This window comes from Ambystoma mexicanum, chromosome 8 (genome assembly GCF_040938575.1).
Source record: "Ambystoma mexicanum isolate Mex_15411 chromosome 8, UKY_AmexF1_1, whole genome shotgun sequence".
Classification (NCBI taxonomy): Eukaryota; Metazoa; Chordata; class Amphibia; order Caudata; family Ambystomatidae; genus Ambystoma; species Ambystoma mexicanum.
Window position 1 is genome coordinate 61,443,391 of NC_090929.1, and position 26,525 is coordinate 61,469,915.

Here is a 26,525-nt window from a genome sequence, read left to right on the forward strand (position 1 = left end):
ACTATGATTGTGTACTTGTAATATTCTCCAGCATGGGGTCTGGCATGAATTCACATACTCATGAATACTCCCTATCTTCAGGCTGGGAATCCTGTAAAAGAAAAAAACAGTTTCACTTTCACTTACAAACGGTCTTTCTCCTATAAACCAATCACTGAGCCCAGGGTCATACTGCCCCCAGCCAATGACTGCCCTCTCCCTAAGCCTTTTCTCTGGTGGCCATCTTCTGATTTTTACTGCACGTTCAAGTGTTGGGAGTCCTTTTGTTTTACTATGAGAGCTTTTCTACATTTTCCTGCTTTTTCGATAAAGAAGTTTCTATTTTTGTTAAATAGGGCCCGTGTGCTCTCTTTCCGTTTGACCCGCAAGCGGGGATCCGTTTGTCGGCATCTTTCAACGCCCCTCATGGGCAAGAATCGTCAAGTTTCATCGAAGATTCCAGAAGGCCATCGGGTCTACAGCGCACGCCAGAGCATGTTGGAGGGGAAGGAGGGAGGCCCCCTATTTAAGCTCTGCTCCAGCTTTGGATTGAGGAATGAGTTTGTGGAGGACAAACCGGCCCAGTGCCTCTGTCTCCATCCGGACCACAGGGAAGCGGATTGTGAAATCTGCCTTGGTTCTTCAAGCGCACCGTCAAGGATCGTCACAGTAGGTTGGCGGCGTCGCTCAACGCCAAGGCCTCTACCCCGTGCGGCAAGTAGGGCCATGCCTCACCCAGTACTGGCCGGTCTGAAGAGCAGGCTTCTAAGTCCTTTGAGGGTGCTCCATCCGTGGGAGCCCAAGACAAGGCCAAGCACTGCAAGTCTGTTTCCGTCGGGGTCGCTGCACAAGCGGGTCCCGCGACGGGCAGGGCACATTCATCTTTGCCATCTTCCTCCATCTCCAGCCATCGTTCCAGCTACTCCTCGAAGAGAAAATCTGCTAACCCAGGGAAGCCGACACGTAGGGAAAGGTGTCCGACCTGCTCCTGAAGGCCCAGGTCGTCCAGACAAAGTCCTCCTCGGCGATCAAGCTGGTGGCGGCTGCCCTTTCGAAGGCGAAAAGAGCTGACCCGGTGGCGCCCAGATTGGGCCTACCCCTTAGGCGGGAGGCTTCTGCCAAGCCGGTGGAGAAAAAGAGGATGCCATCCCTAAGCCCGAGTTGACCCCTCAGGATGCTCCAGCACATGATATTTCTTCCTCGGATGAGGGAGGGCCTGGTGTCCATTCACACGGTCCTGGAGGACGTGGGGAATGACGACGGCGGAAAATCCGAGGGGTACGACGGCGGCGGGAATGACAACGTGGGCGCTGGGCCCAGCAAGCCATCCCCTGACACCTCCCAGGGACGTGTCGCTGGACATCCTCTCAACTCTCCACAACCTGGTGTCGGAAATCCAGAAGAGGATGCCGACTGCACCTCCGGCACCGGTGGCACTGGGCCCACCGCCTGCGAAGAAGAGAAAGCGGCACCCTACCCGCATCATAAACCGCTGCACATTGCCCCCCCCTCTCACCCTCCCTCCAGGGATACAGGGACGGACACAGCGAACACAGGTGGTGGCGTTTCTCCACCACCGAGGGCTTCTCCCCCGGACGAATTGGCGTCATTCCACGCCATGGTTGCCCGAGCCTCAGAGCTCTTCCAGCTTGAGATCCTCCAGGAAGGGAGGTGGCATTGGACCATGCCATCAAGTGGCCCTGGACTTCGGGGACACAGGGTTCCGACAGATGGAGAACGGTGTCTGCCTCTGCCATTGTGGCTGGTTGAAGGCCACCAACTTCCATCAAGAGGTCCAGGCGAGGGTGCTGGACATGCCCTTCGGGGACAACCTCTTTGGAAAAGCCATTGACGAATCATTGCAGGCCATTACGACGGACACAGACGGCCCGTGCCCTGGGCGCTCTTCAGCAGCATTGTCCATCCCTTCGTGCCTCTGGCAGAAAATCGGGCAGATCGTCGAAGGGGTTCAGCAGAGGGGCCTCCTCGTATCGTCCACCCTCCCGGTCCACGACCCAAGAGGCCTACCCGGACCGTTCCAAGGCTTTCGGTGGAGGTGGCCGATGTTGTCGCTCCCAAGCGGCACGCAGGCCCCGAAGCAAGATTGAACTGGCCAGGACGTCGGGCCCCCACCCATGCACCCCGGTGGGAGGCCAACTGCCGGGCTTGGTCAGCGAGTGGGAAAAGATCTCCACCGACCGATGGGTGCTGGATGCTTTCGCCCGCGGACACACTGTAAAGTTCCAGCAGAAGTGTCAGTGGATACCACCATTGGCCCGGCAGGAGCAGCACATCCCTCAGCTCCTGCAGGAAATACGAACCATGCTAAAAAAGGGGGGCGATGGAGCTGGATCCAAAGCTACTCTCGGGCTCCGGAGTCTACTCCAAATAATTCTTGGTAAAGAAGACCGCGGGCTGGAGGCCCACTCTAGACCTGCGGTGCCTCAACCGATATCTCAAGTCACAAAAATTCGGGATGGTCACTTTGCAGCACATGCTCGGCCAACTGGACGAAGGAAACTGCTTGTCGTCGCTGGATCTGGAGGACGGATACCCCCACGTCCCCATGCACAAGAAGCATGGGAGGTTCCTGCGCTTCGTGGTACAGGCAAGACATTAGCAATTCAAGGCCCTTCCTTTCGGACTGAAGTCGGCGCCCAGGGTGTTCATGAAGTATCTGGCGCAAGTGGCGGCCCACCTGCGTCTACAAGGGATACTTGTGTACCCGTACCTTGACGACTGGCTCATCTGCGCCAAGCCAAGAGAATTAGCCGTCGAACACACAGAGGCGCGGCCCCCTTGGAAGGGAGGATAACGGCCATGCTGGGCAAGGTGCAACGGCTGTTTGCACTGAAGACCCATACCGTGCTGACCATCAAGTCACTGCTCTGCATGATGTCGTCGTGCATTTACCTGATCCAACTCTGCAGGTTGTGGGTGTGACCCCTTCAGGAATTCCTGGACGCTCGGTGGATCCAGGTGTCCGGAAGCTTCGCAGGCAGGATTGTTCTCGACAAGGAGTTTTGTCACGCGATAAGGTGGTGGGACACGCGCTACAACATCGCCGGGGTCATGGATTTCCAAAACCCCCCATACCAGGAGACATTCACCACGGAAGCTTCCCTGGAGTGATGGGGTGCCCACACCGGATGTCTCCACGGCAAAGGCCTGTGGCTCCTGGAGGAGAGGGATCTCCACATCAATGTCCTAGAGCTGTGGGCAATGTTCTGGGCCCTTCCGTCCCTCAAGGGCAAGATGGTGAGTGTCTTCACAGACAATACCACCACGATGTTCTACATCAGGAAGCAAGGGGATCCCAGATCACGGCGCTCTTCAGGGAGGCGCAGGACTTGTGGCACTGGGCTGTCGCCCAAGAGTTCCTCAATCCTTTTCACCTGGCAGGAGTCGAGAACACCATCGCCGACTCCCTCAGCAGGGAGCTGCGCTCTTGCCACAAGATGGGGTCAAGTGGACAGCCTCTTCCAGAAATGGGGCAGACCCCAGATCGGTCTGTTTGCGACGGCAACGAATTCCAAATGCCAGAGTTCCACCAGCAGGTTCCGCCAGCCGAGGAGCATGGGGGATGAGTTTTCCTTCCTGTGGGAAGGCCTGTTCCTTTACTCACCCCCCCCCCATTGCCTCTCGTGCTGCGAGTCATCAATCAACTCAAACGGTGCCGATGCAGGATGATCCTCGTCACCCTGGCATGGCCGAGGCAGATTTGGTACCCATAACTTCTTAGCATGTCAGCGTTGCCCCGGTCAAGCTGCAGGTGGTCGCTGATCTGCTCACCAGAGGAGGAGGCGCAATCCTACATCACAACCCAGGATTCTTGAACCTGAAGGCTTGACTCCTGCAGCTTTCGAGTTGAGATGGTACAAGCTGCTGGTGGACTGCAGGGTGGTCCTTGCAAGGGCCAGAGTGTTGTCGACTCTTCAGTGCTACGGGCACAAGTGGAAACATTTTGCAACGTGATGCATGATGCAGAAGATCAACCCTTTGAGGGTCTCTGCTCCGCAGATCCTTACGTACTTGTCCTTGGCCAAGGTGGGGCTGGCGCACGCCTCTATCAAGGTGCATCTCGCAGCTATCTCCTGCTACACCAGGTCTCAAGGACGGGCTTCTCTTTGGTCCAACTGTCTGGTCAAGGAGTTCCTCAAAGAACTGTTTCGATCGTGCCCTCCGGTGAAGGCCCCAGCCCCAGCGTGGGAAATCACCATGGTGCTGACGAGGCTCATAGGGGCTCCCTTCGAGCCTATGCATCAGGCCCCTCTCGTTTCTTTCGTGGAAGACAGCATTTCTCGCGGCCATCACCTCTGCCAGGAGGATAGGTGAGATCCAAGCCCTTTCCTGCAAACAGCCTTATAATAATAATAATAATAATAATAATTTGGCATTTATATAGCGCTACGAACCCTCAGGTATCTGAGCGCTGCTTATTACCCACGGTGTGTGGTGCTCATTTATCGACCTCAGAAGGATGAAAGGCTGAGTTTGGCCTTGCCGGGATTCGAACCTGCGTTAGCAAGCTCTGCACGGGTGTCAAAGCAAGCGCTCTCCTCGCTGTGCCACTTGACCGGCTTATCTGACTTCACGACACAAGGGTGGTGCTGCGGACGCACCCCTCCCTCCTGCCAAAGGTTCTGTCGGAATTCCGCCTCAACGAACCTTTGGTGTTGCCTGTGTTTTTTCCAAAACCTTTTTTGCTGGCTGAAAGGACTTTGCACTTGCTGCGTGTGACTCGTGCGCTGAAGTTCTATGTGACATGCACTAAGTGTTTCCGGAAGACATCTCAATTATTCGTGAACTTTGGTACTGTGAACCATGGGAAGGCCTTGTCCAAGCCTTCCATCTCCAGGTGGCTCTCTGGCTGCATCACACACTGTCACCGGTTGGCAAACCGACCGCTGCCTGGCCGTGCGACAGCCCATTCCACCAGAGCGATCGCAGCGACGACAGCGTTCCTGTCTGGTGGGCCCCTGCTGGACATCTGCAGGGCTGCTACATGGAGGTCCACACATACCTTCAAAAGATCCTACTGCATCGACAGGGATTCCAGAGAGGAGACCAGAGTTGGCCAAGTAGTGCTAAGCAACCTGTTCGCTTGAAGGTGAGCCTGTTCGGGTGGTACAAGTATTTGCTTCTGCTGAGCCTTGCCACCTCCCGGAGTTGTGTAATGTTGTACTGCTATGTATTCTTTATTCATAAGCATGTGAATCCATGCCGGACCCCCATACTGGAGAAGGAACAAGTTACTTACCTGTAACTATTGTTCTCCAGCATGGGTGTTGCGTGGATTCACATGCAAATCCTCCCTCCCTCCCCTCTTTTTGGTCATACTGCCACTTTACGTGCTATCAAATCTGAAGATGGCTGCCGGAGGAGGGGCTTAGGTAGAGGGCAGTCATTGGCTAAGGGCAGTATGACCCAGAGCACAGTGATTGGTTTATAGTAGAAAGACAGTTTGTAAGTGAAACTGTTTTTTCTTTTACCGAGGATTCCGGGCCTGACGACAGGGAATATTAAAGAGCATGTGAATCCATGCCAGACCCATGCTGGAGAACAATAGTTACAGCTAAGTATTGTGTTCCTTCTCGCTTAATCACTTCTGTTAACTAAGTGAATTTTTACTCTTGTGTGTGTGGCCAATGCATTGCTTGGCAAACTCTTGTGTACATCAACTGTACTTCACACATAGCTCCAGATCTCCTTGATCTAAGCCTTACAGCTCAGTCTTTTGAGAGTTTGTTTTGCCTTTTGCAGTAAACCTTTGCAGGCCCCCTAAGGTTCGCTTTTCAGAACACAACACCAGCAGCGGTTCTGAAAACCCACCTAAAACATTGTGCCAAAGACTGTTAATTTTTCATGCAAAACTGTTTGGATTCGAATGTGATTGTATTTCACTTTTAATTCATTTTGGTACACTAGAAATATTAAATTTGTGTTTTTCATGTCATATCGCCTTACTGTTTTTTGTGCCTAGGCTCGACAAGTGCAGTCTGTGACGACCTCTGTATCAGAAAACACCGTCCATCAGTGGAAAGATTCGAACCCTGTCCTGGTTGGGATCAGAGAGGAGGTGAGGGAAAAACATGTGAGCAGTGCATTTCCGTGCAACCCATATCGTTTCTAGTGTGCTGGCATGTGATGTTATACACGTTGTACTCCTTGTTATTGCATCACGCAGTTCTTTAAGGAGTCACTCCAAGAATCTAAAATAGTTTAAAGATCCAAAACACCTACACGGTTTCACAGTAGATTCATTTTGTATTTTGAAAAGTTGCACTTATCTTAGCTGCTCTCCTCTTAGACTACTGAGCCTCAGTATCTGCAGTTTTTAGTGGCTGGTGATATTTTGTGTTCCTTAATGCTGGAGATCTCTCTGTATCTGCTGACTGGGAACGGGTTCCCTGATATTGGTTGTGTAGGGTTAATGACCCAAAACCCGAACGACAAAAACAATTACAGGTAGATCAAATAAATAAGGCACCATTTGCAAGGAAAACAAAGGTTTATTACATGCAAAAGGTATGAGATGGTTTCATAGAACCGAACTAGCATGGAGCTCACCCCACCCAAAGAAGTTACGTCTTTTTATAGCGGAAAACTGCAAGTTAACAGAACTATGCAGAATAATGAGCAAATCCGCATTCCCCTATACACACACACGTCTAAATATTGCCTGTAGTCCATTACCCTATTGGTCACACGTTCTCTGACACATTCCCCGAAACACGTGACTTACTGAATCGTCATTATCAAAGCAGACACTGTGGCAGGCACAGCCTCCTGACCTCGTAAATTAATTTATTGTTATCACCTCTGCTATTCCCATCCCAAATCACAGTATGGCCCTAGCACGTTTCCTCCCTTATCTCTCTGAGAACCCAGGTGCCCAGGGATGATGCTATTGTGGCACCACTCTTCTGTTTGATTTTCGCTTATTTATTAATTCCCTTGAGTGCAGTGTCTGCAGATCAAATAGGAATACCACTCTTCGGGCGAGGGCAGTAGTGTTTTAAATCTTAATCGGGCCTTTTGGCCTCACAAACCCCATGCATTGTTCACATGAATTTAACCCTAAAAGGCACATCCTGACCCTTCCTCCCCTTGACCCAACATTCTCTTCTCAGCGCTGCTGATCTCTGTAGCTGGACCCAATTAACAGTTATTGCCACAGCTTGGCTGCTGTGACCGTGTCAGCATAGCTTCTCTCTGGGGTATGGTAGTGAGGACTCATCTGTGGATCAGCTGGACAGAACAGCAACTCCACGTTAGGCATAGTTTGCATCCTTTCGCAAGCGCACCCTGTAACATGCTTTTGAATCCAACATGGTGGATGTTAGGGATCATTTTCATTTCTGTGCTAATTCCCTTCAACCTTAGAGACCCCCAGCTCTTTTGCTGGACTTAGGACCTTTTCATTTTAACCCTGGAGTGAGTGAGAACTTTTTCTCACTGAAGTCTTTTTTACCTGAATTGGATTTTGTGTTTTCACTGTTTTTGGAGTCTGACAAACTCCATAGGCATTGTATGGTGACACACAGCACCTTCAGTGCAGTGTCACAGAGAAATCCTTTAGATTTCTCAAGGTTTAAATACCTTTTCCTGTGTGAACTAGAGTTGCCAAGAATAGTAAAGTGAAATTGACTTTACTTACCTTTTCTCTTTGTAGGTCCAGACCACCCCATCTTATGTGGAGTGCTGGGTGGTTATTTAGTAGCCCCTTACCCTACATTCTCCTGTAACATTTTTATGTTACCCTCACTACATTAAATGGCTGGTGGCAGTGGTTTAATTTTTCCTACCATTGTGCTTTTCTACCACAGGCTGAAACCTCACCTGCAGTACAGCACACATGGGTGACCATTTTGTCAAAATGGCCCCCGTTTTCTTTTTTCACCATATTCTGTTTGTGAGGTCTTTCTTGGGTTTTACTCTGTGCGTTGAGACAGGTATGAGCCCTTTGTCTTGCCTTTGGTGGGCTTCAGCCCTAAAGCCCACCCCTGGCTCCAGTGTGTCTGGAAGGACAGGATGTGAGGCAGGGTCCCGAAACTCGCCTGTCATTTGTCTCTAGGAATGCCTGAATGAAACTAGTCCTGATTGACTGGCTTTCCTTTCAGGACAGCCACCCTGCTGTGTAATTGACAGGCTACGCTGTGCCTGAATGGGAGAAACCTGCTTAAAAGGGGCAAGGGTTTTGGGACTACAGGCAGAGTCTACAACTGGGAGAAACATCCGACGAAGAAACTATGAACAAAGCTTGCTGCAACCTCCTGCACCTTTGAATCGCCCGGTGAAGCCCTGCTGCTGTGCTGAAATCCTTTTTTACCTCGACAGAGAAGCTCCGGACGGAACGACTTCTCCCCTTGCGTTAGTGGGGCCAACTAACCCTGAGACGAACTCCACTGGACCACCATCCCCAACTGACTGTGCTTCTTCGTTGCTGTGAGAGCCCAATGCCAGTGTTAGAGTGTCCGTAGTCGAGTGCAACGTCTGCCGTGGAACGAATCCGGTTAGAAGCTCCAGGAGACTCCTAAGGACCATTCAGAAGCAGGACCTCTAGATCCAGAGTCCCCTCACTAGAGTGCAAGACCGAGGGAGCGAAGATTGTCCAACCGGTGTCCAAGATCCGCCACGGTGCTGTTTGATAAGCGCTGAAACTGCAAAGTGCCACTGAACTGAAAAGAGCCCGTAGCTGCCGACAACCGCTCAAGTACCGCTGCAGGAGCCCTCCATACATCTTCCCTCTTGTCCCCTTGACTGAGGCTCAGGAACAAGTGCCTGCATCACTGTAGCAAGACGGAATCCAGCTGGACCACTCTTCTTCAAACCAGAGGTACTGTTTAGACTTGGGGTACTTACCTTGTTGCCTTTAGCCGCGCTCTTCCCAGTTGGGAATTGCATTGGCTTACCTTTTCTAGTTGATTTCAACTCTCTTCTCGCAGGCTTAACAGCTGGTGACCCTCCAAGTGATTTTTTCTAAAAAGTCTCTTAACTTTGTGCAAGACTTTGATCTAAGAAGTGCATCAGATCAATAGACTGTGTGCCAAATGACTTTGGCTGTCCTGGCTCCCTGAAGACTCTTCTAGTCCATTGACGTTGATACTATTTGTCCCTTTTAGGTGGTAGCTTTTTTTATACTGTTACTGCTGGGAAAGGCTTATCTAGATTTCATTGGAAGATCTAGTTGTCCTCACATTAACGGAGAAACTAACCTTCTTCCTTCCCTAACCTTTCCTTTCTGCAACCTCAGAATCAGTATAACTAGTGTGATATATTAATACTAGTCCGGTCCTTGTGATTGAAGTCACTGCAGGGTGTAGGAATTGTGTAAGAAGCATATCCAAGGATTATCCACTAACTTGTTTTGATTCTGAAAAGGAATTTTTAAGTACACTTACATTGTTACAACAAATTGCCTTTTTAAAGAATGCTTATTTAAAAGTTGCTGTTAATTAAATAACTATTTATAACTAAAACCTTGAGTGTAAGTGTTACTTGGCTACTTGTATTTACGGATTTCATTTGTACAGCTCTACAGCTCACATGTACCCCTCTTGAGATAGGCCTGGCTGCTCAGTCACACTACCAACTTGTGTAGTACAGACCTATACCAAAAGGTGGGTTACCTAATACCAAGCAGATAAGTGTTGTGTAGTCTCACACAGTGTGACTTCACCAGTTCTTACCTAACAGTGGAACGCCTGCTACCTTAGCCCCCAGACCTCGTCTATGCCACAATGCTTCCCGACTACCTCTATTAGATATGTTAGGGAGAATTCTCAGAAATGTGCTAATTCCTTTTTACCTTGGAGACGCACAGCTCTTTTTGCTGGACTTTAGGAATTTTTATCTCTCGTAATTTTAATGTGATTTATTCTCCGTTTCTTTTAACTTTGGAGTCTGACAACCTCCATAGGCACCATCTTTGCATTGTGGCACACAGCACCTTCAGTGCAGTGCCACAGGGAAGTCTCTTCGACTTCCCAAAGGTTTAAATACCTTCTCTTGGGTTACTGTTTCCAAGAGCAGTAAAGTGAAATTGACTTTACTTACATTTTGTAACTTTCTTGACCCAGCACACACTATCTTACAATAGGGTGCTGGAGGGGTTACTTGGTATCCCCTGACTCTAGTTCCTCATGTAACATTTTTATGTTACCCTTTCTACAATTAATGGCTGATGACAGCAGTTTACTTTTGACTACCATTGTGTGTTTATACCGCTTGCTGCAATTGCAGGCTTGGTAAAGCATCCATGGGTGCCCATTTTGGCAAAATGGCCCTGTTCGTCTTTTTTCGCCATTTTCTGTTGGAAAGATCCTTCTTGAGATTTACTCTGCGCGCCAATCCAGGTTTAGTCCCTTTTTTTTTTGTTGTTTTTTTTGTTGCGGGATTCAAGAGTGAAGCCCGCCTCTGGCTACAGCATGTCTGGCAGGGGCAGGGAGGGAGGTGCCCAAACCTCACTGTGCTTAATCCCCTTGGTTACAGGAATGCACCCAAAGGTGATTGGCCGACTGGCTGTCTGGCAAGGACAGACACCCTGCTGTGTGATTGACAGCTAGGCTGGGATGAATGGGAGAAACCTGCATAAAAGCCAAGGCTTTTTGGCTTGGAAGGCAGAGTCGACCACTGGACGAATGAATCCGAAGAAGAACTTGGAAGTGACGCCTGCTGCAACTCCTGGACAGTTGGTTTGCCCGGTGAAGCCCTGCTGCTGTGCTGAAGCTCTGAATTTGCCTCGACTAGAGAAGCCCTGCAAAGACGACTTCTCCCTTTGTTGGTGGGACCAATCAACTCCAAAGTAAGCCCGTCTGGACATCCTCTCGAAGCTAGCTGTATTTCCACTGCTGCTGCTGCTGGAACCGAAGTGCCAGGGAGAGGAACAGCAGATTGTGTGTGTTGCTTTGAAGCCGGGCCCGAGCGCTAGGAAGATCCTCCAGACTTCCCAGATGCAGGACTGACCAAGCCAGAGCCACCGCAACAGAGTGCTGGACCCCAGAAGCAAGGAAAGTTTGAAGTGGTATCCGAGAACCGCTGTGTTGCTATTTACTGTCAGACGCGAGGAGCTGAAACACTGAAGGACCGCTGAATTGAAGTTTGCCCATTGCTGCCACTGACCATCCCATTGCAGAGCAGGAGTCCCCAAATGTCCTCCCTGTCACACTCGCCTGTGTCTCTGCAGGAGCGATGGACGAGCCTCTCGTGACGCCGAGTCTTCACTTCCCCTGTTTCACCCGGAGGAATACCTGTCAAATACAAGGTGTACACCCAGACCTGAATTCACCCGATTCCCCTGGGCCCTTCCCACAAGTGAACGTTGCACGGATGTGGAGTGTCCAAAATTGTCCGTATTGTCTCTGTTTGCGGGTATTTTTGTGGGTGAGTAGCGCTGCGTGTAGAAGCTAGCTGCTGGTAGGTTTGCGCAGCGCCTTCAATTCGAGAGCGCCTGGTAATGTCTCTCCGTTTCCCTTGCAGGAGAAATTATATGGTATTAGCGCCTCGAGTCCGGGTTCAGCGCTACTGGAGACTTGGTGGTTAGGTAAGTTTGCACGGAGGCTTTTGGTAAGTATGCATTGCGTAGAGAGAGAGTGCAGTGAAATAAGTGTCCGCGTTATTGGAGCGAGCGCAATGAATAAGTCTCTTCTTTCTTACAGGGGTTTGTGCGCTCGTGCAGCTAACCTGGATTCCAGCATCGTGGGGAGTTAGGTGAGTATGCGCAGCGTTACTGATGTGCGCGTGTTAACGCTGTTCTTTTTGGTTCTTACATGTGCCGGTGTAGAAGTCCCCTCTTGACTGGAGATAGCTGCGGCGTGGAGTAAGAACCAGGAAAGCGTCCGGAGCAGGTAAGCGGAAGCTGAATGATCCGGAGCAGATTAGCGGAAGCTGAATGATCCGGAGCGGATAAGCAGAAGCAGATTGATCCGGAGCAGGTAAGCAAATGCTGGCTGACACAGAGCACGGCAAGTGTGTTGCTGATACAGCTCACAGTAAGCAACACAAAGCACTGGAACAATCTTGGGTGTGGCTTATATAGCCAGCCACACCCAAACACTAGAGAGCTTATGAGTTATCATGCACTTCCTGTTTGGCAGCAGGAAGTGGTAACCAGGAAGTTACTACAAACACTAGTAAGGAATGAAAGGAGGGATTTGTTATGGGTTCTTTGCGTGCCTATGCCAGGCCTGCCAAGCCTCCACCCAGCTTGCCCCAACTACCTGCCTGATACCCATGACACTCCCTCTTGTCCCCACGACGGAGTCTCAGGAACAACAGGATCTTTAGAGCTGTTCAGGAACAGAAGCCAGCTGGAACCATTTCTTCTAACCAGAGGTACTGTAAAGTCTAAGAGATCTTACCTCTTGTTGTGTAGCCTTACTTGCTCTCAGTTGAGACCTGTCTTGGTTACCTTGCATAGTTGCTGAAACTTTGCCCTCACAAGCCTCCCAGCTTGTGGCCCTTCAAGTGTTCTATTTCTACAAACATTTCTAAAAACACTGTGCGACTTTTTACCTACCTACAAAGAAGATCTTCAGCTCCCCTTGACATTGTGCAATTACCATTGGCTGTCCTGAGTCCCTGAGTGACTCCTCTTTACCTTTGACTGTGCCTTATCCTTTCCCCAGGAAAAGGTTAAACTTATTTGCCATTGTAAGGGTTTCTTAAAAGTACTTAACTGTTTGTGAATTATTTGTTAACCTTTATTTTATTCCTCTATTCCATCTTTGTCACCAAACTCAGTATTGCTCTAAATGTACTAGTGCTACATCAATGTCCACAGTGTCCTAGCTATTTAAGTCACCTGAGGGTGTAGGAGGGGTCTGTTTGCCATCCCCCATGGGTATCAACTAATTTAGAGTGTGTTTTGAAGCATATTTGAATTGTCACATATATTGCTCCCTTGTGAAGAAGGATTTACAACTGATTGTGAAATAAATTAATAATTGTTTATCAAGAAACCTTGAGTGTATTTTGTTTATTTGGATAATTGCTACTGTGAATCTCTGTTCACATTGACCCCTCTTAAGATAAGTCTGGCTGCTCAACCACACTACCAACCTGTGTAGTTCAGACTTCTACCAAAGGTTGGGTCCCTATTGCCAGGAGGGTCAAGGTAGTTGTAGTGCACCCAAAGGGTACTGTATAAAATCTTGCATAACAAGATACCTCAAAGCAAAGGGCCTCCTGAAAGGCTTTTGTCCTCCCCCCCCGTCTGGGTGGGCCCCTTCCATCATCCGAACCCCTGCCGAGAAAAGGACCATTAGCGCCACCAAGCATTTGCACGCCGGGTAAACTGCTACTTCTCCAGCCTCTGCAATTGACATCCTTCCAGTAACTCTAACTGGCTACTTATCTCCAGGAAAGCATACCTCAGGACACCCTCCTCCACTAGCATGTTTCACGTGCCCCTCGCTCTTAAGTACTCAGTTGCTACCTTCTGTGCTCTGTTGGCTGTCATCCTGCCTTGGTCTCTCTAAGCGCCTGTACAAAATTATGCACCACTTGAAATGTTCTTGTTGCTGTGGTTTCATCCATGCATCGACTGTTTCGCAACCTCATTTTAATGCCTTGTTTGAAAATCGAATTTAGGTGTGCTTTTGAAGCTTTGCATCCACCATCTTGTGCTGCATCCTATTTGAAAATCGAACTTGGGTGTAGTTTGCATCCACCATCTTGTGTTACTTGCTGTTAGATAATTGAATTGAACCTATCACAGGCGACAACGACCAGGACACCCTAACCATCAGTAAAATATATTCCATCATCCAAAATTGGATGCCGTTGAATAGCCTGTGTCTCAATGATGAGAAGACTGAAGTTCTCATTGTGGAATCACCAACTAAAATGGCGGCCCTGCACTCAGATTACACCTCTGTCAACATTGACGGCACTCTAATCCCTGTTCTCAGGCAAGTTAAAACATTAGGTGTACACCTAGACGCCAACCTCACCATGACTAAACATATCAGCATGCTCTCATCATCCACGGCGACAATTCCTGACCTCGACTAACTGCCTAACTTTGGCTAGAGCCTTGCTATTATCTAAGTTGGACTATTGAAACGTTTGCTACTAGGACCTTCCAACACTAACCTCGACAAATTGCAACTTTTGCAAAACAAGGCTCTAAGGGCAGCATTAGGTGTAATAAATAAATTAAATAAAAGCGTGATCACATCTCCAAGATCAGGAAGGATGCCCATTGACTACCCATTAAAGCCAGAATTATCTTTAAAACTGTTTGCATAACACATAAATGTATTGCCAATAAAGCCCCAATCTATCTTACCAGCGCCATTCAGAAAAAAGAAAACATTAGAACACTGAGATCTAATGACAGCCAATTTCTAGTGACATCCCGCTACAATAATACCAGAGCAGGGGGTAGTACCTTTCACATCCTAGCGCCTAAACATTGGAACTCTCTCCCAATCGACATCAAAAAAGAGACCTCCTTCCCTGGCTTTAACAAGCAACTGAAAACGTGGTTTTTCAACCAATACTATTGACTTAATTGACCCTGTAATAGTGCAACCTACCTCTACTTAACCTGTAATTACTTAGTTCATTTTGCTTGATCTGATGATTGTAAATAATTTGCCCTGTAGGCCTCTCCTTTTTTTTTCTTTCTAAATTGTATGATCATTTGCCAAGATGTCTGTAACCACACAGTGATACCCCGGGGTCTGGGCGTGTAATAAATAAATAGGTGTGCTTTTAGGCTTTGCATCACCCATCTTGTGCTGCATCCTATGTGAAAATCGAATGTAGGTGTTCTTATTAAATCTGTACTTTGATGGTCCATTGCGCACCTCTTCGCCTGCCTGACTGCTATGCCACCTGGTGAGCTACTCGTGCATCATGCAGTTTCCCTGTCTGTCTCCTCTCTCCCAGATACTCCCATGGCACTCTCTCTCTCTCTCCTGTCTATTACAACTGCTACTCTATTACCTATCCTATCTCTCCCAAATTCTGGAAGAAAAAAACCTCAAAAGAGCTCTCCTGTCCCTTAACCCAGTCCTACCTACTGCAGACACCGAAGTCAATGCTATTTCCAGGTAGCCTATTACTGAAATCCCTTTTTCTGTCCCTTCTCCTGACCTATGGACTCCCCATCTGGTCTCCACAAAATTTCTCCTCCACACCCATTAATGGTGGCACTAGATGGGAAGTACGCTTGGCATATCTGCTAGTTGCATCATTAATGTCCACCATAATGACACTGTCATGGCCCAAGGCTCTCAACCCACTCTCCTCTTCCTTGACCAGTGCCTGCCCTCTCTCATTAACACCCTCCCTTTTCCTGTCACGCCCCTTCCTCTCCTCTCTCCACCACCAACAATGGGAGTACCACGCCCCTGTACACCCCCTCGGAAAACCTTCAAAGGTGGTACTCTGCGCGCTCTGCAGTCAAACGCTCCTATGACATCTGTCTTCTTCTCAAAGACTTTGACCTAGACGTTCTCACTCTTACCGAGAGGCGGTTCAATGCCAGCTCCGTCACTGCTTTTCCTTCCTGAGGGCTACAAAATCCTCTCGGAACCCAGACCCAACAGGCATTGAGGTAGAGTGGCCCTGATCTTCCCTGAGTGGGTCCCTGCTTCCATCATACACGCTCAATCCTACTCCTCTTTTGAATGCCTTGTCTGTAAGCTTGGGGTCTCTTTGAATGCCTTGTCTTGTCTCCTTCTTTTTCTTTCTTTTTCTTTCCCTTTCTTTCTCTTTCTCTCTCTTTCTCTCTCTTTCTCTCTCTTTCTCTCTCTTTCTCTCTCTTTCTCTCTCTTTCTCTCTCTTTCTCTCTCTTTCTCTCTCTTTCTCTCTCTTTCTCTCTCTTTCTCTCTCTCTCTCTTTCTCTCTCATAACTCCTCCTCCTTGGTGACTTTGACATTCACCTCGACTCTCTTGAATCAGTTCTGTGTCTCTCTATTGTTCCTCCCAGCCTGACCCATTCTAATGCTGTCACCAACCCCTCTCTTGGTCTGACCACTTTCTCCTTTCCTTTTGCTTGGTACCCCTTGGCCCTCTAACCGAGCCACTGCCAGCCTCCTTCGCCGTCTTCTGACCGATAAAGCATTGCCGCTTTTCCCTCCACCTTCATCCCAACTCCCACTTCTGACTCTCCCGCTGACTCTGTCCTTGCTAACCTGCACCACTCCATCTCTAACCCCCTCGACATCCTTGCCCCTGTCATGAGGCTCCGCCTAAAACCTGCCTCCAAGAACGACTGGTATGATTCAGATCTAGCATCTCTGAAAGGCAAGTGCAGAGTTGCTGAACAGAAGTGGGCGACCTTTGGTTTACCCTCTGACAAACTGGCCCGCTGCCTGCTCCAAAGGCAATATCACTTCTCTATCCGCTCCAAGAAGCGGGCCCATATCCAAGCCTGCATCTCTGGAGCCACAAACACGGCCAAACCTTTCAAAATCTGCAAGGAACTCACCAATACAGTTGCAGTTTCCCCCTCTCTCATTCCTTCCCAGGCTCTCTGCACTGCTTTGGCCTCCCATTTCACATAAAAAAACTCAGGACATCCTGTCCTCACTCTCTTCCATCACCACCCTCTCGCTTGCTCCCCTGTCTCCATTGGCCCCCCTTCCTCCACCCCGCTCACTCTCCACCCTCCTGCCTATAGCACCGGATGAGGTCTCTAAAGTGGTCAGCTCTATGAAGGTCTCCTCCAAACAGGATTATCCCCTGCTCTTCCAGAACCATTAAGGACAACCTCTCCTCTCTCGCACCGCTGCTCTCTTGCTGACTTCTGTAACCACTCCTTCACTACTGGCTTTCACTTTATCCCTCAAGCACTCGCTTGTCTAGTCTCTCTTAAAACAAAATCTGCTGACCCCTCCTGCCCAGCTAACTATCGCCTTATTTCCACTACCCCCTTCCTGGGTAAGCTCCTGGAGAAATGGTCCTCCCCCAACTTACCCTCCAAACTGATCTTGTTGGTTGCCTTCATGACCATCAGTCTGGATTCTGGGGATCCAGAGGCACACCCGTGAAACCATGTTCGCAAATCTTGACTCCAACTCTCCTGCTGTTATTAGTCTCCTTGATCTCTCCTCTGCCTTTAACATGGTCAACCATTGTATCCTCATAAAACGACTGTGACATCCTCAGCATTACTGACCGGGCACCGGATTGGCTGACCTCTTTCCTCACTAACCGCCCTTCCCAGCTGCAGCTGGGCCCTTGGTCATCCCCCTCCACTGCCACACGCTCTGCCTGTGGCATCCCCCAGGGCTCTATCCTATCGCCATGGCTCTTTAATATCTATCTTGCCCCTCTTGCTCACCTCCTTTTCTCCTCATTTCCAGTACTATGCTGACGAGGCACAGCTTTCCTTCAAACTTCCCTGTAGTACCTCATCTTCCTTCTTCATCCCTGACTGTCTGTCACCATACAGGCATGGTGTGCAGCTAATGATCTTTGCCTTAATGCCAGTAAGATGGAGCTCCTTCTCATTGGGACACCTGTGCCCTCTTTTCCTCCTACCCTCTGGCCACACTCCGTGGGCTCCATATCTGAATCTTGTGAGGCCAAAAACCTTGGTGTCATCTTCGATTCCACTCTCTCCTTCACCCCTCACATCATGATATGATAGTTTATTTATATAGCGCCTATACACAATGTGTTTCAAAGCGCTTTCAAGCAAGGGAGGGAACAAGGGAAAATAAAATGACATTCTTACAGGCCATGAACAGTAAGGATGTACATTTAACTATCGTACTAGTCCTGACGACATTTCAGATGGTGCAAGAGCTAAGACGTAGATAAGGAAGGGGGGGGGGAGAATGGGAAGGAAATGGAAACAGACAGGCGACTGCTGTATTAGGCCTGGCGACATTTCTGGTAGAGCCGGAGAAAACAAAAGATGAGGGAGAGGGGTGCAGAAAAGGAGGGGAGGAACAAAACAAGAGACTATCGTACTAGGTCTGACGACATTTAGATAGTGCTGGAGGGGGGGAGGGGGAAAGAGGCAGACGAGGTTGCCATCATACTAGGTCCAGGGACAATTCTGATAGAGTAAGTGCTTAGAAGAAAGTAAGTAGAGGAGATGGGAAAAGGGAGAGGAGGAGAGAACAGAGAGTAAGCAGTTAAAGAGTGGATAAGCACAGAAGCTCAATGACTCCATAGCTCTGGTCCTCTCTAGGCTGGGCTACTGCAATAGTCTTTCTCAATCTCCCTCTTTTACTCCCTATGCCCCCTCCAGCTAATTCAGAATAGGGCTGCAAGACTTATCCTTGGCCTCAAGCCTAGACACCGTATCTCTCCACCCCTCAAATCTCTCCACTGGCTCCCAGTGGCTGCAAGGATCAAATTACTCTGCATCATCCACAAGGCCTTCTGGGGCCTGGGACCATGCTATCTCCAACTTTCCCTCCCTAAACACTCCTCTGCTGGAGCCCTGTGTTCCTGTAACTCCAACTCTTTTACTGTCAAACACTTCTCCAAGCAGAGATTCGGGGGCAGGTCTCTCTCCTTTGCTGGTGCCTCCGTTTGGAACAGCCTCCCTGCCCCTCTCGGACCTGGGCTGGACCTCCTTAAATTCCAGAAACTGTTCAAAACTCTGCTCTTCTTCACCTCTTCACCTCTTCACCTCTTTACCTCTTTGCCTTCCTTGCTTATTACCCCACTGGCGCTGGGACCGGGTTCCTGATCCTCATAAATCAAACAGGATTCCAGGCCCTTCTTCCCAGTTGATACCAGCACTCGCCCCCTCACTGCACTACCCTTGCAGGCTCCTGCTTGACGGCTCTGCATCCCACCTGGTAGTCGCTTGTACTAGCACTTAGCCTGAGGTTCTCCTCCTTGCCCGCCCCCCAACCCCACTGAGCACCTCCCTCCTGGGCCCTCCACCAGCACTTGGCCTCCTCCTCCCTCCCTTTCTCCTACAGTTCTGCTCACTGCACTTACATGCCCGAATGCCCTATTAGGATCATAACTGTATTTATTTTCCCTTGTTACGCTCCCATTTAGCCTTGTGGCGCTTTGAAACACTATTCAGTTGTATAAGTGCCTTACAAATGCTGAATAAAATAAAAATAAAGCACATCTCTGAGAACACTACCTTATACACTACTGCCAGATACATCACCCTATCTTTAACCTCTGCAACTGCAATGTAATATATTGTGTTGCTTATTCTGTGTCGCTACATGGTGTTTCTAATGTGTCAAAGCTAACTACAGGTGAATGCATACGCATTTTGCTGCGCCCAACGGAAATTGCAAACACCATGCCGCCTGCTAATATATCTTGCACAATCTGAATCTCTTTGCCTGCCTTCAAACACCCGACAAACTATACTGTATATTTCTGTAATTCTGATTGACTGCACTTGAATATTGTATTATCTGTGTTCTAGAGACTGTTGGTGTATATTGTATATCATCCTGTGTTGTAACTATGTAAGCCTTGCATTTTCTGATTGCTGCGCCCTGCTACCCATGGGTCTGGTGCGCACAAAAAGTGAATAAAACAAACAAACTTACTTGCATCCCTATCCCAACACTTGTGACATAGCTATACTCTGGAACCCAACCACAGCAATGACCCGCTGTTCACCCATGCTTTTATTGCAGATCGCTCACTTTGAGACCGAGATGGAAGAGCTGAAAGGGCGGACCTCAAAAGCCTGCTTCCAGGTGGGAACAGAAGAGGAAAAGAAACGGCTGCGCACAGAGACAGACGATCTGCACACCTTCCTGCTTGAGATTAAGGAGACCACAGAGGTGAGAGAGCAGCGTCCAGCCATGCTTTGTGAGGATCTTGGACATTTTGGCAAGATTGCTAATTCTCAGCCATGCATGGCTGATGGTGCCCAACTTGGCACTCACTGTGAGCGAGGGGTACAGCCTTGCATGGCTTACCCGTAAACCGTGACCCTAATTGCTGCATATGAGCTCTGTACTGTGACCAAAAATCATTGCCTTGTACAGTTTGTCAAGATTGCTGACCCTGACTAATGTATGTCTGGAACTGGCCCACACTGCGGTTTGCAAGGGGCCCTAACTAATCTAGTTTACCAAAGGTCTGGATCATAATCTATTAACTATTCATCGCACAAGGTGAAGTTCCTAACAGGAAGTGCCCCATCATACACTTTGAGTGAATAATACTGTTTAACATTTAATCTGTGTTCCAGATGGTCAATGCTGAGACTGCACCATGCGTGAGACGCTGTAGAGAGGAAACCGCCTCAAAATGCTTTTTAAGGATTCTGTTCCTCATTGGCGCCGTACATACAGTGCCCTATACTCCACGAAAATCAGTGGCCCCCCTCCTCCCATGCTGCAAACTCAGTGAATAGTCTTCTAGGCATAGTCAAGCGTACATTCTAACCTGTGCGGATGGTTTGCCATGCTCAGTTGGTGCCCTGTGCATTTCACGCACACAAGAAGATCATTCAGACGTCACTTTAAGAAAGCAGCTCATCAAATCCCACCCTAGACCACTCAATTTCCCTGCCGAACCCCCCAGTCTGAGTTCAGCCTTGAACATTGTGCACTGGCCCAACACTCCTACCATAAACCTATATTCTAACACTCTGTATAGCCTTGGGAGACTATACATGCCTCCCTGCTCATTAACTGCACTAACCTTTCAGGAACACAGAGGATAGCGTAAATAAGGCCACATTTGCCTTAAGTGGTGTGTTAAGGCGCGTTTTGTACAACCCTCTGGTGAGGGCTGTGCAACCATTAACCTTAAGGTGGGGCAGTGCGTTTAATCCAAAAAGGCAAGCCAACCCCCGCTTAAGGTAAGTAGTGAGGCAGAGCAGTAACGCTCAACTCGAGGGAGGGGGAAGTAGGCTGACACACAAGTGCAATTGGTCCACACACTTATCCATAGAAACAATACTATACCACACTTAAAAATATACAACTTTATCAGATTACACAACATAGAATTATTAGTTTGAGTACTTTAAGAAGGCATAACACTCAGTATAAAAACATAGAAATAGTAAATTACCATAAAGACTCTTAGGGTATTTATCTTTTTTATGCCAAATACCCTCTACCTGTGAGAACCCCCAGCACTTATTGCTGGACTTCTGGACCTTTTTCTTGTTCTTTTATTCCCCCTCATTCATTCCTTTTGCTCTGACCATGGGAACCCTGTTCATTGTGTTTTTACTTTGTTTTATGGACTAAAGCTTTCCTCCATGCTATTTAAGGTATCTGTGTTTTACTTTTAAAGCACACAGCACCCTTTGTGCAGTGTTGCTGGGAGCCCTTTGGGCTCTCCTTTTTATATTCTTGTATTTTCCTTAAGAACTACTGTTCTTAAGGTTAGATGGATAGTTTTTTATCCTTAGATCAGCACACACCACCCTATGTGGAGTGCTGAGGTGCTACCTTGTATCCCCTTTCTCTCTGCTCCTGTAACATTTCTGTTATAGTGACAAGCATACAGTTATAGCTGGTGGCATTGGACGTGTTCTACCTTGGGCATGAGGTAGGAGGGGTGAGATAAAACCCTTGCCTAGCAAAGTACAACCTGTACAAGACTGGCCCACCCCTACTAATCACTCAAGTGAGAGCCTTCCTAGAACTCAGAGGATGTTACAGAAATGTCATTGAGCACTATGGGACCATAGCTTCTCCTCTGAACACTGTCTTCTACAAAATACCCCAAGAGGGTGAAATGGAATGAAGACTGTGCGAAAGCATTTCAGGGGCTGAAAGAGGCCCTCTGTAAAGCTCTGGTGCAGAGAGTTCCAGATTACACTCGGACCTTCTTAGTGCAGACTGCAGATTTCGGCAGTCTGGAGCCAAATGGATAAGGACAGGGAGCACCCCATCTGCTTTATCAGTAGAAAATTAAAAGAGAAACGAGGTGGGCAACAATTGAGTGCAAGTGCTTTGCCATTGTCTGTTTGAATTCTGAAAGTAGATCCACACAAGTATGTTCTAAACGTCTTCAATTCCAACACAAAGCAAAGCTCTTGCGCTCGGGTGTTTCCCACCTTGTATCTCTATCTCTAGGAGAGGAATCCTGCTTCTGGAGGTCCAGCAGGAGTTGACCGAAGTTTCAGGAAGATTAGTTCTTTGGAAGACGATGCAATGCAGGACGGTCGCAGGTCCCAGGGTATTGGCAGTTTTCAGCCCAGGAAGGTTGCAGCATGTCTGCAGCATGTCATGGGATGGCTCGAAATTCCAGGTTGTCTTGGGACTGATTATGCCCACCAGTCTGAACCTGTGTACCCAACACAAGGCCCTTTAACACGAAGTAGCAATACTTTGAGATAGGTGGGGATGCAGAATATACTCGAACATTAATAATCCGACTGACACAAGAAGTTGGCAGAGTAAGTCTGTTTTAATTGCAATGGTCTAAAACAGGGCGTACAACGAACATCAATGAATATACGCTCGATCTTCTCACTCAGTTTCATAAAAAAACAAAGCTTTTATAGTAAAAACTTGTCATCACTGACGTCAGTCTGTGTGGCAAACTACAAAAACCTACTTGGGGAAAGTGATAGGTTTAAAGGGAACATCTAGGTATACATTCCATACTTGTCAGGGATGTGATTTGGTTTCTAACATCAGGTGGGCAACTAAGCCCTCCTCTAGTGGAAGTCACTGCGAACGTCCTCAAATGCACGACGTCCTATTTGTTATACAAACTATAGGGCTCCCTATTACGTGGCCTTCTATAATTGGTTGGCACTCTCGCACTCCTCTGTAATATTCCACACACGCTAGCGGCACGCAGACCAGCACCCATGTGCTGGTGGGCTGGTCATGAACATAGCTTCTCACCTAATTAGCCTGCCATCTATCATCACTCTTGCCGTCTGCTAGTCAATTAGCCTTTCATCATGGCCTTGGTTCTGTACTTTGTGCCTGAGAATAAAAGGGAGTATAGGCATATTCTGTCTCTTGGTTTCGGTGTAGCTCGTCCCAATATCCATTTTCATCCGACCATGTGACTGGAGACCATATTTCAGAGCTTTTGCTGTATTTAAAATACTATTAAATGATGAACCTCTGACGTCTTCAATGCACTTGTACATCACCTCAGACAGGAGTTTGTTCTTTTCACACGTTTTGCAGCTACTGCACGAACATCCAGGCTCACGGTGGCCTTGACTTCTTGGTGCTGGGCCGGCCAAGCCTTTCTTGAATTCACCTCCGCCATTAAGTTTGTTTTCAAACTGCGCCACACTGAAAAAGCCTTTCTGTTCGCTGGGCTCAAGCTCTGCTAAAGTGCCTTGTGGAATATCCATAGTCCATACATTAATATGCATATATGTATGGCGCATCGCCGCAATCTATTCACTACATAGCTAGCCTTAAGAATACTTTGTCTGCTTGCGTTTACTGCATCTGTACAATTGTAAAATGGTTTTGCATTTTCGTCATTATTTCTGTAGCACGAGCATCTTCATCTCAAGCCCGAAATGTTGCTCATCTTTAACAGCTCCTCCTCCTTAGATTCTATAGAATGTCGTCACCAATCTCCTTTCTTGCTCATTTTCACACTTCCTCCGGGAGTTCATTCAAATGGCCATCATATTGCCGTGAGTGCACATATGGTTTCCTTAATGGGTACCTTACTTCCATGATTCTTGGCGGTATAGGTATTCTCACTGGTACTGCATGTGTCTCACACTCCGGCTCCCAACATATAGGCAAAAAGGGAGCAGTGCTTGAGATGGAGGTACTTGGCTCCTTCTCTACAAGTCCACGGGAGGTGTTAGGCAAGATTGTATGTAGTAACCCTGTGTCTTGGCAATAGTTAACCCAACCTTTGGTATAAGCCTGTACTACACAAATTGGTAGAGTGACTGAGCAGCAAGGCTTATCTCAAGAGGGGTCAATGGGAGCTGTAGGGTTGTAACATCGCCGCTGCTTCGAAAGGGCTGGAGCCCAAAGCATACTCCTAGTATGCAGCCTGCCCACCTGGATGAGCCCTCGGAGCCCCACCGCCCCGCTCCCTCAAGGTAAAAGGAGCTGCGCTGATCCATGCAGCCCAAGCCTACCGTTTGCTGTCCCGCAAACGAGCCCAGCTGATCACCCCGACACCCGCTACACTCTGGGTGCCTGCCGCCATTACAGCCCACGAGCGGCTGATTTCAAAGATGGCCGCCCCCAGCATTGTTTGCCTGGCTGCCTAGCAACCAGGCATAGGCAACACGAGCCGCGATTGGCCGCACCTGCCTTCATCAGCACGTCGTCACGACCGGATGGTGTGAGCCGGCCCTTCCTGGACAAGGCCCTCACTGATAAGGTCCATTCCTGTCCAGAGCCTGTCGTGAGCCGCAGGAGCCAGGGGCCAGAAACGCTGCCTGACTCGAGGCACATTGCTGAGAATCATTGGGTAAGTTCCTTAATGCGCCCTGCAAATCACGATACTCTATTGACTTTTGTGCGCAATCCCGTAAAGAGTATCCCTACATCTGCCCAGTCCTACACGGACACCCGCTACAAATGCAAACTGACACGCTGCCATTCTAATTGAATATCTGTATTACAACCCTATCCTTGCAACGTCAATCTAGACAAGATGTATGTCACTTTGCCTGATAATATCAACCGTTGTCAAATCTGGTTGCTGCCCTGAACTTTGATTCTCGCCATACAGTAATCTGCCTCATCTAGACACCACGAGGTGCACCTCAGCCCAACTGTATCACCTCTGCCTGGTACACCCCATACAACCATATTAAATGCATATTGAACATTCCTCAAATCTAGATGCCCTCTGATGTATGCATTTTAGTCAATGTTAGGATTTGTCACATCTAGGTGCCCCCTGATGTATGCATTTTAGTCAATGTTCGGAATTGCCACATCTAGGTGCCCTCTGATGTATGCATTTTAGTCAATGTTAGGAATTTCCACATCTAGGTGCCCTCTGATGTATACTCTCTAGTCAATGTCAGGAATTTCCACATCTAGGTTCCCTCTGATGTATGCATCTTAGTCAATCTCAGGAATTGTCACATCTAGGTGCCCTCTGATGTATGCATTTTAGTCAATGTTAGGAATTGTCACGTCTAGGTGCCCCTGTTGTATGCTCCAACCTCAAAACTAGTTGCACTCAATCTAGATACCATAGTGCACAGGCTGTACCTGACCAATTCTACCCGACTCTTGACTAGCCACCAACTATCATAGCCTGGCCTGCTCCCCACTAGCGCCACTAGACTCCACCGCTATCTACAGACCATGATCTTCTGGCTCGCCCTAATCATGTTCCCCTTCTGCTTAATACAGGACGACGTACCCTGTAGCAACAATAGCTACATAGCCCACCAGGACGGCCTGGCTAAACTAGGGTGCCCCAGACACCACCCCATCCCATGCCCCACTCCGTTCCTACCCTCCGCATCCCCCTACCCCCCCCACTTACCACCACCCTCTCGCCTCCACCTCCATTGTCATCCATGGCCTACCTACCAACAGCCACCCCAGTCCCATTGCTAAGTCTAACCAAATCAAACCGACCACCAAACCTCCCGCCCGCTTTAAGCCGCCCGGGCCAACCACCCCATCCCTTACTCCCAACCTCACAGCCCGCAATGACAGATAAGGCTCCAGGCTCCCCACCACAATTTCAAAACCCAACTCCAAACCTTACACCAACATTAATACAAAGCACATTGCACCGAACAAGCCCACACCTCCCCCACTAAAAGGCGCCCTACTCAACGTCGGATCCCTGGCTGCCCACCCCACAGAAATTGCAGACATTATCCTTACCAACGACCTTGACTTTCTAGCCCTAACAGAAACCTGGCTTCATGAGGCGTCCGGACCCCATTTATCGCTAGCCATCCCAGACAAATACTCTATCCTCAGAGCGGACAGACCAAACGCCAGAGGTGGAGGTGTAGCGATAATTTCCAAATCCGCCCTAGGCCTTAGACCAACCGACACAGTCGCACTCACATCCTGCAAGTTACTCACAGCCAAACTACAAACCTCCCCTATGACCACGATCACCATCCACCTCATATATAGACCCCCATCCCCCTGGGACCTTTGAAGAAGACATCACATCCCTCATCACTGAAAATTCCAAACCATCAGCACAAATCATGATCCTCGGAGACTTCAATCTCGGCTACCAAGACCCGAACGATGCACATGCTGCATCCCTAGCCAATGTCCTAACTAATCATGGTCTTACTCAACTCATTGTACTCCCTACACACCAAAAAGGCAGAACCCTTGATTGGGTAGCAACTCACAATTGCAATACAACCTGCAAAGACCCCCAACCTCTGGCATGGACCGATCACCACATGATTCCCCCTTGAGGTCAACACCAATCAGTTACTGCCCAATAAGCACCCCATGGCACCAGCAAGTCCCACCAACGCAACATTACTGCTGAAGCCCTACTACCACCGGTCTTACCTACCCTCAATGCTCTCCCAGCCAACGCTGACTTAAACCTGCTGATCGACAACTTCAATGATTCCATGGCCAGAGCAATGGACACCGTTGCCCCCTTGGAAATACGCAAAGTTAAACCCAAAGCTCATCTGAACTTGTGGTACACCCCTGAGCTCAAACTAC

The 26,525-nt window shown here is 48.7% G+C and overlaps 1 protein-coding gene across 3 annotated transcripts in view; it reads left to right on the forward strand.

Annotated features, from left to right (window-relative positions):
* NUP214 (nucleoporin 214) overlaps positions 1–26,525 on the forward strand; it is a 1,006,718-nt gene that overhangs the window by 324,076 nt on the left and 656,117 nt on the right. For all 3 annotated transcript variants that reach the window (XM_069609281.1, XM_069609279.1, XM_069609280.1), the window contains exons 15-16: positions 5,963–6,058; positions 19,569–19,718. In XM_069609281.1, coding sequence (XP_069465382.1) covers positions 5,963–6,058; positions 19,569–19,718 — 246 coding nt within the window. The remainder of the gene's footprint in view (positions 1–5,962; positions 6,059–19,568; positions 19,719–26,525) is intronic.